Source organism: Lissotriton vulgaris, chromosome 3_2 (genome assembly GCF_964263255.1).
Source record: "Lissotriton vulgaris chromosome 3_2, aLisVul1.2, whole genome shotgun sequence".
Classification (NCBI taxonomy): Eukaryota; Metazoa; Chordata; class Amphibia; order Caudata; family Salamandridae; genus Lissotriton; species Lissotriton vulgaris.
Genome location: NC_141690.1, coordinates 227,379,986 through 227,392,231, shown reverse-complemented (window position 1 = coordinate 227,392,231; position 12,246 = coordinate 227,379,986). Strand labels below are relative to the sequence as shown.

Sequence of the window (12,246 nt, the reverse complement as noted above, 5' to 3'; positions counted from 1 at the left end):
GGTTTTCCGTGCCCCTCGGGCATTTGTATATACTGTGCTAACTTAAGTATTTTTGTAAGAGTTTTGGTTTGTGCTTAGTACCCTGTCCTCATAAAGAGTACAGGGCTGTTGTGATCTTTAATAAATAACTGTTTATTTTCATAACACTTGTGTGGAGTCCTTTCACTGGGTATTCAAGGGGTATATGTGTGGTAAACAGCTGGCTTAACACGCCCTCTCGAGTCTTTAGCCTTAGACTGCTCGTATCCATGCTACTAGGATAGCTGGTCTATAAGGTTGACTTACAACCAATCATCAATAAGGGTTGCTGGACTGATACATAGTGTTCACTAGAATAGTGAGCACTGCATATCAGGCCACCTTCTCACAGTCGTCATGATCTTGTCGACGACCGGTGGCGACTCCGCGATCTGCCCCTCCTGTCGGAGCGAGAACGTGATCTTCTTGGCCTCGGACGCTCCACATGTCTCACCGGAGCAGGAGACTTCGGACGCTCGACAGGCCTCACCGGAGCGGGCGACGGCGGCCTGACCGGGCGCCGGGGTTGAGGAGTCCCCCTCGGAGGCGTCTGGTACAAAGGCAGCGAAGCCGTCCTAGGCGGAGGAAGTGGAGGCGGGGTGGGAGTCCGCGGGGGAGGGCCCCTGGGCAATGGAGGAGGAGGAGTAGGCGTCCTCGGTTTTGGAGGTGTATATACCTCGGAGTACACAGAGCCCTGTGACTCCCTTTTTTTCTTGGGCAGCGGCGAGGGTGAGGCAGAGCCCGTCGGCGCACGCAGCTGGCGAGTCCCAGCGGACCCAGAGGAACTCCTGGCGCCAGAACTCCTTCTGCGCTGCTTTGGCGTCGAAGAACGCTGCCTCGCAGGCGACCGTCGTTCCCTCGAAGTCGTACCCCCTCGTCTCGACGACGAAAGCCCTTGTCTCGACGACTAATTCCCTCGCCTCTATGCCGAACACCCTCGCCTCGATGGCGAACGCCTCCTGTACGACGAACGTCTCCTCGACGCAGAACGCCTGCGAGACTTCGACGTCCTTCTCGACATCAAGGATCCCCTCGACACAGACCTCCTCTTCTTCGGCGACGGCGAACAGTGGTGTCGCCTCGACGGCGAGCGCCGACACGCCTTTTGATGTCGATGACTCGACGACGATGCCGATGAAGATATAGTCAACGGCGATCTCGACGGCGGTCTAGTCAGGTCCCTCGAGGCCGCACGTAGACGTCGCCTCGACCCAGAGCCCCTGGGAGACGGGGAACAGACTGCAGTCATCCCTCTAGACGCCGTCGTCGGTGCAATCGACGCGGGTGGAGAACGGGGACGTTTGCTGGTCTTCCTGCCCTTGGGGAGCCCCCCAGAGGCCTTAGCATGGGCAGACCCAGACCCACCTTGTGCGTTTAGTCTTCTCTGTTCCAGGCCTTGAAGCCTGATCTTCAATCTGTCCCTCAGGGTCCTGCTAATAAAGGACTGGCAAATGCTGCATTCCTCAGGGGCATGAGATAAGGGACGACAGATGATACACACCTCATGTGGGTCCAGACTTGGCCTTCTTCCTCGAGCACTCCGGGCATTTATCAAATAATGCAGGCATATTTGATAAAAATAGAGTGCTCAGATGATAGAAAAAGGAAGAGGGCACCAAAACACGTCGTGTGAAGACACTTAAACATTTAAAAGTGCAAAAAAATTCTATAATAAACCCAAAGAAAAGGGATAGCTCAATGCTCCAGGGTCCTGCTAGCAGGAGCCGGAAAAAAGAACTGAAAGTAAAAGGGACCTGCTGTGCATTCTGGGATACTGAGAGAGTTCTGGAAAGTTCTCTTAAAGGCACAGTATCCTGTTCTGAGCCACATAATGGCAGCCTAATCGGCTTGTCTGACACCACTTTCTCTATCATTCCAGAGGCTTCTGCTGGTAGGGGAAGGATTTTCTCTGTGGAAAACACTGGACAGGCTGTGCTGTTTGTGGGTTTTTGGTGGAATTTCTAGTTGAAGTACTGGACAGTGTAGCCTGTGGATATAGGCTGCATTATCGGTCTTTAAATTCTCTCTTAAGTGTCGGTGCAGGTATGCATTTTTTGACAACTTAAGAGATTATTTTTGATTGCTCCGGGGTCCATGTACATGGGCGGGACTATTCACTAGATTATGACTATACACAGAGATCCCCTACTACAGAAGCCACAAAACCCACATCTATAAAAGGCCACGTATACATCTACAAACAGACCCTCTTGTTCACTAGGTTGTATGACGGACACTTGCACCGTGACATGAAGCGGACAACGATTGATGGCTTTTCTCTTTAACTACTGGTTCAAAAACAGCAAAAAAGCTGCTGCAGTATCAGCAGGCATCCCGAACAGATCTTCTCCATCATAACACAATCAAACTGGACTATCGCTTTAACTTGTGCGGCTTTCTAAAAGTTGCCCCTTGCTGCAACCCTGCTTAAACAGTATACATGACTCTGGAATTTGCAGAAATCAAAACACTTCTCAAAGACCAAGCAAACCAATATTCCTCAAGGGCATTAGCACTGGGACAACTGGTACTACAGAACTAAGTTTAGCCTTACTGTGTGGCGGTATTGAAGTCATGACCTCCTTCTCGGACATCACCAGTTGACAGATGTGGTCTCCAATATTAGCAAGAATGTATTTTGCAGTTTCCAAATCTAAGTCAACAACATTTTTTGCTAAAGGCAGCCACAAGCCAATAGCCTCAGAATCGTATTTGTTGGGCGTCATGAAGCCATCTTCACGCAGCAATTCATTTTTATTAAACTGCAATCTGCAAAAAAAATAATGCTTAGGGAAATTTGTATTTAATTATAGACAATTTAACATGAGCAAATCAATTAGCACCTCACGACAAATTATTCAACTCCACAATCTGCCTGCTGTTACTTTCACTGACAGTACAAAAGGGGGTGGTGATGGACGGAGCATCTGAATCAAACACTCACACCCAGTCAAAAGATATGGATTTAATCCATCACCGTCCTTTAGCCCACTCTGCCACCCCAGTTCAGACATGGCTATATGCAAATCAGTCTGACCCTGTGCCTCATGGGAACAGTACAGCCCGAACTGCCAAGCCATGTCTTCCCTGGACCGGACACAAGCTTCCGAGGACCGGTTTCTGGCATTCCAGCCGTCTTCAGCCCGGCTTGCTTGAATCCAGTGGCAAAGTGAGCAAGGGACTCATGTCTGAGCATACCCTGCCACACTTATGGTGGCCAAAAGCAGTACAAAAGGGGGTGGTGATGGACGGAGCATCTGAATCAATCAAACACTCACACCCAGTCAAAAGATCTGGGTTTAATCCATCACGTTCTTTAGCCCACTCTGCCACCCCAGTTCAGACATGGCTACATGCAAATCAGTCTGACCCTGTGCCTCAGATGCTCCATCCATCACCACCCCCTTTGGAAGCTTGTTTCCGGTCCAGGGAAGACATGCTTGGCGGTTCGGGCTGGACTGTTCCCATGAGGCACAGGGTCAGACTGATTTGCATATAGCCATGTCTGAACTGGGGTGGCAGAGTGGGCTAAAGAACGGTGATGGATTAAACCCAGATCTTTTGACTGGGTGTGAGTGTTTGATTCAGATGCTCCGTCCATCACCACCCCCTTTTGTACCGTTACTTTCACTGAAGCACTCCATTCAAATGCAGTTGAGTAGCACTTTCGTAGCTCAGTCTCGTCTTCTCTGTGTAGTAGTGACTAGCAAATAGTTTGTTGAACCTACTACCAGTGTCTACAGCAAAGATGATTAGCAGTCACTCAATAGACGGCCGTACTAGATCCTACTGTGTGGTGACTATGTACAACGAAATGAGCCCTGTGTTTAGGTTGAAATCAAGTAGGAAGCGCAGTGGTCTGATTTGGTAAAGACATCTTGGGTGTGTAGGAAGCTGGCTCTGCATATAGTGGACCAAAAAGAAGTACAAAAAAGACCATAACAAAAATAAATCAAAGAAGAGGTCTAGCCAAACCTCAAATGAAATTAGAGGCACAAATGAAACGTTGTCAGAAAGCAGCCCTTTTTGACATGGTCAGCCCACGTTTTGCCTTAGAAAATGGTACCCCTGGTACCTAGGGCATGAGGTACTAAAGAGGGTCCACTAGAGGCAGCAGCATGAATTGCGCACCGTAAGAGACACTCTCACCAAGCACATGGAGAGCTGCTATTGCTGCCTGCATGTCTTGGTACAGACAAAGGTGAAATAAGACCTGACATCCCTTTGTCTGCCATGTCCCCTTACACTGCATGCAATGTTTGAAAGTCACCCCTACAGTAGGCCTGATCGCACTAAGGCCGGGTGCAGAATATTAAATGTGAGAGCATACCTGCATGAGCAACTGTGCCCCTGTGATGGCCAATCCTTTTACTGTCAGTACAAGTCACCAAGGAAGCCATTTTAAAAGATATGCTGGTCACTGGTGAAAACAAGTTCCCTAGCTACATGACTACTTCATTGAAGGCAGGAATGTTTGGTATCAAACATCTCGTATTGGAAAACCCACACCGATTCCAGTGATGGATTTACGAATACATGCACCCAGAGGGCACCTTAGAAGTGGCTCCTGGAAACCTACCAGCCTCTGGTGAGCTCCCCGACTGGTTTCTGCCAAACTGCCACCCGAGACAGTTCTGATCTCCTAGAGTGAGAGCCTTTGCTCTCAGGAGGCCCAAAACAAAAGCCTGTCCAGGAATAAAACAAGTTACTTACCTGTAACTTTAGTTCTCCAGTATTGGAAGCTTTCATAGATTCACATGCCTGAATCATTCCCAGTCATCGAGACGGGAGTCTCCGGTATATAAAAAAGCAATGCTTAGTATAGCAAACTGAAAAGAGGCCTAGGCCCATTTCCTTTTGCAACCCATAGCCTTTGTTATGTAAAAAAAGGCCCAAACGTCTCCCTGAACCAATCAGAGCTCCTCACCCTCTAGAATACTCCTGAGAGAACCTTCTGCCCCTCAGATTTGTGCATTATGAACACTTGTGGTGCTAAATCCAAGGTGAGCCTCTCAGGGGAGGTGGGTGCATGTTAATCTATGAAAGCTTACAATACTGGAGAACTAAAGTTACAGGTAAGTAACTTGTTTTCTTACTCCAGTATTTGAACTTTCATAGATTCACATGCCTGAATCAGAATAGCAAGCAGTAAGATTACAAAGCACATTTCTCTGATACATTTCATAATCATGTAATACAACTTGAAAAACCAAGCAGAACATATAAAATGTGACTTTGTAAAACAAAAGAAATTACGGATGTAGGGATGGAAAGAAGGCTCACAATTACTGGATGAAATTCCGCAGTACCGCCTCTCCCACCGCTGCATCCAACTCTGCGGCTGCCTCTAAGCAGTAGTGCCTGGTGAAGGTGTGCGTAGAAGCCCAGGTCGCTGCTCTGCAGATATCCTGGATTGGCACTCGTCCAAATAGTGCAGTGGATGTGGCCCCTGCCCTCGTGGAATGAGCACGAACTCGTGCATTTAGAGGTTTTCCAGCAGCTTGACGACAGTAGACAATTGCACTGGAAATCCATCTGGCAATTCCCCTCTTTGATAAAGGGAAACCTTTCCTGGGTGCACTGAAAGCAACGAAGAGCTGAGAAGATTTGCGAAAGCTCTTAGTTTTCAAGCAGAACTTCATATATCTTTGAACGTCTAGTGAGTGTAACACTCTTTCCGCCGCTGTTGACGAATAAGGAAAGAAACGTTTTAACACCAACGGCTCATTCAGATGAAAATCAGTTGGCACCTTAGGAATGAATTTTGGATTAGTCCTAAGAATCATTCTATCTTCCTGAAACTGTAAGAAAGGCTCCTGAATAGTGAGCCCTTGTAGTTCACCTACGCTTCTCACTGAAGTTAGTGCAATGAGAAGAGCCACTTTCCAGGACAAGAACTTTAGTCCGCTTTGTGTATCGGCTCAAACAGTGGTTTCATCAATTGTGACAGTACTATATTGAGATTCCATAGTGGTGGGGGAGGCTTTACTGGAGGAAAGACCCCGAATAATCCCTTCATAAACGGTTTGATGATTCTTGATGACCATAAGGACGGGCCCGATGAAGACCTCCTGTAGCGGGATAAAGCAGCCAAATGCACCTTGATGGAAGTGTGTGCCAATCCTGACTTAGCCAACAGCAGAATGTAAGGTATAATCTGATGAGGTGCAGCAGTAAGAGGGTGGGTGTTATGCCTCTTACGCCACAGACAAAACCTCTTCCATTTCATCCTGTAGGTTTTGTTGGTATTGTCTGCTCTAGCTTTGGACAGGATACTCCTACATTCGTGTGAGATGTTTAGATGACTGAACTCACTGTGTTCAGGAGAAAGGCTGCTAATCAGAAGGATTTCGGGTCCAGATGGAGCACCTAACGTCTTGACATTGTCAACAGCGATGGACTTTGTCGCAGCCGAACTGGACGGTCCTCTGACAGCAGCAGGAGTTCTGTGAACCAGTGTTGTCTGGGCCACCACGGGGCTATTAGGATAAGCCTGCACAGCTCTTTCTTGATCTTCACCAGTATGCGGGGGAGAAGAGGAATTGGAGGAAAACCGTAGGCTAAGACGCTTGCGAAGCACCGGCATTTTCTGTTCTCTTGTGGCGAAGAGGTCCACTATTGGTGTTCCCCACCTTTGAAAGATGCTGTCCATGGTCCCCTGGTCCAGCTCCCATTGGTGGCAGGACGATTTGAGCCTGTTGAGAGTATTCGCCTTGACATTTTGATCTCCTGGGAGATGTTCTGCTGACCAAGATATTCCTTGTTGAAGAGTCCATTCCCATATCTCCTGGGTCTCCTGAGATAGGGAGAGAGATCTGGTTCCTCCCTGCTTGTTTAAATAGTGCATCACCGTAGTGTTGTCTGTTCTTACCAACACCGGCGAACCTCTAATTCATGGTAGGAAGGCTTGCAATGCTATGCGGATCGACCCGAGTTCCAGTAGATTTATGTGTAATTGATGTTCATGTATCTTCCAACGACCGCGGACTTGAAAGTCCTGAAGGAAAGCTCCCCATCCTTCTAGGGATGCATGTGTCATCACCACTAAATGGAGCCGCTCGCGAAATAAAAGTCAGACCGCAAGATACGTTTTCCTTTTGTGTCCACCATGCCGCTGCCTGAACCATAACTGGTGTCACTCGGAATGTGTCGTCGAAGGATCCCTCTGCTTGACGCCACTGAAGATCGATCTGTTCTTGTCATGGGCGCATCCTTAATCTGCAGTGAGGCACGAGGGGAATGCAAGAGGACATCATGCCCAGCAAGGATTTGTACTTGCGGACTGAAAGAGACTTTCGTTTTACAAAGTCTTGGAAGAGACACACGATCTTCAATTGCCTTTCTTCGGAGGGAAACGCCTTGTTGCAGTCCGTGTCTAGTATTGCACCCAGGAATGTGATCACTCTTGTTGGTTGAAGGTTTGATTTCCCTTCGTGTAGAGTCAAACCCAGTTTGGCAAACAAATCTATGCAGGCCTGTGTTGACGCCCTGGCTTGAGCTTTCGATGATGCTTTGACTAACCAGTCGTAAGGAAATATTTGATGTTTTAGCTTCCTTAACACAGCCGCCAACGGAGCCAGGCATTTTGTGAACACTTGCGGTGCTGACTTTAGGCCGAATGGCAGTACCTTGAATTGATAATATCTTTCGCTACCAAGAACCGAAGGTACTGCGTGTGCGGGATGGATCGGCACGTGGAAATACGCGTCTTGTAGGTCTAATGTAGTCATCCTGGGTTCAATAACGGAAGGATGTCCTGTAGAGACACCATCCTGAAAGATTGCTTTTTGAGATGGGTATTTAAGGATCTGAGATCCAGAATGGGACACTATTGGAGCTGGTTTTTCTTGACAAGAAAAAAACGGGAGTAAAACCCCTTGTTTTCTAGGGCATTCGGTACCCCTCCTCCCGATGGTAGCCCTCCCGGACCAATCAGGATTCATACCTGGGCGCTCCACATCACAATCTCAGGACCATTTTTTCCGTATTGCATTATCTCCACCCCACTGTACATGCTGTGGCAGTTTTTTGGGATGCCACAAAGGCGTTCGACTCCCTTGAGTGGCCCTATTTGTTACGCATATTAGAGCGTATGGGCTTCAGTCCGCTATTTATTAACCAGGTGCGCTTACTCTACACCAAGCCGACAGCACGAGTGAGAGTCAATGGCATGATATCTGATCCGTTCGAAATTTCCCTAGGTACTAGACAGGGCTGCCCCTTATCTCTTCTATTATTCGCTATTGCTATGGAGCCACTCGCAGCCAGAATAAGGCAACATCATACTGCGAGGGGGATCGGTTTTAGCACACGCAGTTTATTAATTTCCCTATATGCTGATGATGTCACCCTATATGTCCTAAATCCCGCTGACAATCTGAACCCTCTGCTACGTGAATTTGTCAAATTTGGCGGCCTATCTGGAGTATCCATAAATTGGGATAAATTGGTAATCTTCCCCCTAACAGACAACACACCTGAGGTGCAATCGGAATTTCCTCTGCGCTGGGAGGCAGAGGAGGTAAAGTATCTAGGAATATGGATAAGCCGCAACCTCCAGGATATTTGGTCGTTGAATTTTGGACGGGCTGTAAACTGGCTCGAGGGTAAGGTGGCGATCTGGTCGAAGCTACCCCTCTCTATTGCTGGAAAAGTGGCACTGGCGAAAATGGTGATCCTACCCAAATTCCTGTATTTGTTTGCAAATATCCCAATCACGAAACATTTCTTTACTTGCCTACGATCCCAATTTTTGTCCTTGGTGTGGGCGGGCGGTCAAGCTAGGGTTTCCTGGGCTTTGTTGACCCTGCCGCTGAGACAGGGAGGCCTAGGTGCCCCGGACATGCATCTGTACGCACTGTGTGCGCAGGCCCAATTCTTACATTTCTGGACATACCCGACACCCTATCAGCCACATGTGGCGGTTGAGCTGGACTCGGTGGCTCCATTGCCTTTGAGTGTGGCTCTATACCACAAAGCTCCGAGACTCGCTGCTGATGTTGATTCGGCCAACACATTGCGCTGGGCATGGCGGGAATTGCAAAGACTAGCTCACCTCCCGCTATTATATGCACCAGCAATTCCACTGAAACATAACCCAATTCTTCCCTCTCTGGCGGAGAGTGGGGGTGAGATATCATTAGCTGGCATTTCATTACATACATTCGCTGATATATACCCAGACGGGGTGTTCAGAGATCCACAGAAAGGAGCGGAGGAGGGTTCAACTGTGCCATTCCGGGACATATTCACTTATAACAAATTGAAGTCATCCTGTCGGGCGTTCTGGGAGGGTTTCCGGATGCCCCTCCAACACTGCTTGCACCTCAAAATATATTGGCTCGGGCTTCGCCGAAAAAAATAGTGACTCGCCTATATACTACTATGCAAGGCCAAGCCCCGATTGTAGTGCCAAACTCCATGCAACTTTGGAATAGAGAACTAGACCCACCACTAAGTGAGATACAATGGTCCTTTTGTTGTAAACAACTCTTGGAACTCTCAGCCAACTACAAACTGCGCCTAGTACATTTTAAATTCTTACATAGATACTATCGCAACCCTGTTAGCCTCCACTGCATGGGTTTAAGGGACGATACTAGATGCTGGAGATGTGGCATGGACGATGCTACATGTGGCTTGGAGTTGCCCTCTACCAGTAAGTTGCCCTCTACTTACTGGTTACTGGACTGAAATTTTCAATGCTGTCAAATAGTTGGGAGAGCCGATGATCCCTCCCCACAGCTAGTACTCCTGGGATTGGTGACTGACACTGAGCCTACCAGGCGAAAACTACATACCCTTTTATTGTTGTATGCCAGGTGCCAGGTGGCTGTCAGATGGGGCCGTAGAGTTTAGCCTAAATTCGCGGCCTGGCTGTCTGATGTTACCTATGGGCACACGCAACTCGGCACATACTGGGAGTTGATGCCAACGGCATCTGGACCCCGTGATATCTGGGAACCATTCTTGCAATGGGCACAAGCTAGAGTGGATTCCCCCTCATCTACACATGCTATGACTGGGGTTGAGGAACAGGATAGCCAAATAGATGTACATACTCCGGGACCTGGGAGAGTGGGTGAGCTACCTCAAATGTATGTTAACGGCTGTGCCCTGTAAACTGGACACTTGAAATAGAACTGTATCCTCGCTTATTGACATGCCATGTACTGCTGTATTCCTTGAATGTCTATCCCTCTGTGTGAAAACTGTTACACTGGCCCCTTTCCTTATTGATTCCGTATGGCCCAATCTGTGATTAGATATTTTGTGTTGCGAACGATACGTGCTCCACTTTAATTGAAAGTACTGACCGATACCCGTTTAGTTGTTATGATCTTGAAAATTATTTCATTTCTTGTATGTAACACAGTCATATGTATACTGCTGATGTACCAACCTATATGCTGTCCCTAACGGTTCATATGTAATCTATATATATATATATATATATATATATATATATATATATATATATATATATATATATATATATATATATATATATATATATATTACATTACTACTATTTTATGTACCGTGGGACTCCCACTTCGACGACGGGGAATTATTCAAGCATGTGAATCTATGAAAGACACCCCAACACTGGAGAAGCGACTTTAGTGCATACGTTATGGGATTGCCAGAGATTGATACACCACTGGCCCACAGTGGATAAACTGATGAACGATATAGCCCCGGGGAGGGGCGGTCTGCCATTAGAGTATTGTCTATTGGGTTTGGTCGCTAGGGGTGCGAAAGGAAGTCCTGCCCGTAAATTTACAAATTTAGCATTGACACTAGCTAAACTGAATATTACTATGAGATGGAAGACTGCAAAAGCACCATCAGTGTTATACTGGTATAATGAAGTGATCAGATGGGGTAGAGCTGAGGATGCAGAACTCAAAAGAGAGGAATACAGGGGATTATATAAGACACCTATCTCACTGGAGTGGAACGGGATGTTGAAAGAATTTATAGCCATGAAAGTGCATTCCTAATGATAGGATTGTTGTGCAATTATTGATGCCTCTGTTATAATATGATGGGCTAAGAAATGGATGGTGTACGCATAATGGATACTGCAAACGTTATTGATGGATATGTGGCATTTTCTGTAAATGTAGATTATGTACTGCTGGCTGACAAACGCATATAGAAATGTAATACTGAGTCTGTAGAAAGGGGGAGGGGGTTAGATTTAGTTTATGATTGGAGTGTATTCTGGTCTATTATGAGAGAAAGAAATTGGGGGTTTAATTTAATGCAACTCGTATGCCATTATATGTTTAACAAGAATACAATATGGTACATCGCAATACTTTATAAGTTTAAGCTTTTATTAATAACGGATGATGTCAGGTCATTGAAGCTCGTACAGTCACTGGTCATATTACATATCCTTTTGTCTTCTACATCATTATGAGGGCTATTGTAGTGAAATTTATGTACTATGCACAATTTATAACAGGAGTTGTAATGTTTAAAAAACTAATAAAAATGTTTACAATTTTTTTGTTGATGACATTTTCTTAATTTATGTGCGACACCTTGAGTGACACTTCATCGTAACATTTGACCCCAGGCAGAAAAACAGCCATAGTGGCAAAAAGCATTACCTTCAGTAGTATATTCAATTACATTCAAGAATTAGTATTGTTGCACGCAGTACCAGCAACATACCAAGCAGCAAAATGATGCCGGAGAGGTTGATATGAAGCAAACTAACTGCCCCAAAACTCTCAGGTTCACCATTTCCATGTAGGAGTAGCTCACCCACAACAGGACATTTCTTTGCACTATTGCTTGTAGTCCTGAATTTTATAATAAAATTAATATGATTGAGAGTACCAGACTGCAAATACAAAACCTTGAATGGACCTCCTCACACCCACTAACCCAACACAACCCTGTTATGCTCCTGTTCACATTTCCCATACTTTTTCTACGCCCGTCCACAGTCAACTCCACTCAGCTTTCACTTGTGTGCCTCAGTTACGGACTGTACAAGCTTAACTGGCTGTAGAAAAAAGCCTACAACCAGAAGAGTATAAACAAATGTAACCTTGAAGTATTGCTTTCTTTTTTTTCTGATATAGGACTTTGTTTTAACGCTCATTTCAGCTTGTTTTAGAAGCAGGGCAGCCCTGCTCATAAAACAAGATGAAGTGACTACAGAAAAAAAGCCCAGAATCACAAAACGATGTTGCCCAGCTAGCAGCA

General features: G+C 46.4%; 1 protein-coding gene across 1 annotated transcript in view; it reads right to left on the bottom strand.

Moving 5' to 3' along the window:
- The window catches only part of KDM3A (lysine demethylase 3A), a 335,469-nt gene that overhangs the window by 142,696 nt on the left and 180,527 nt on the right, over positions 1–12,246 (bottom strand). The window contains exon 12 of the mRNA XM_086964259.1: positions 2,573–2,787. Coding sequence (XP_086820385.1) covers positions 2,573–2,787 — 215 coding nt within the window. The remainder of the gene's footprint in view (positions 1–2,572; positions 2,788–12,246) is intronic.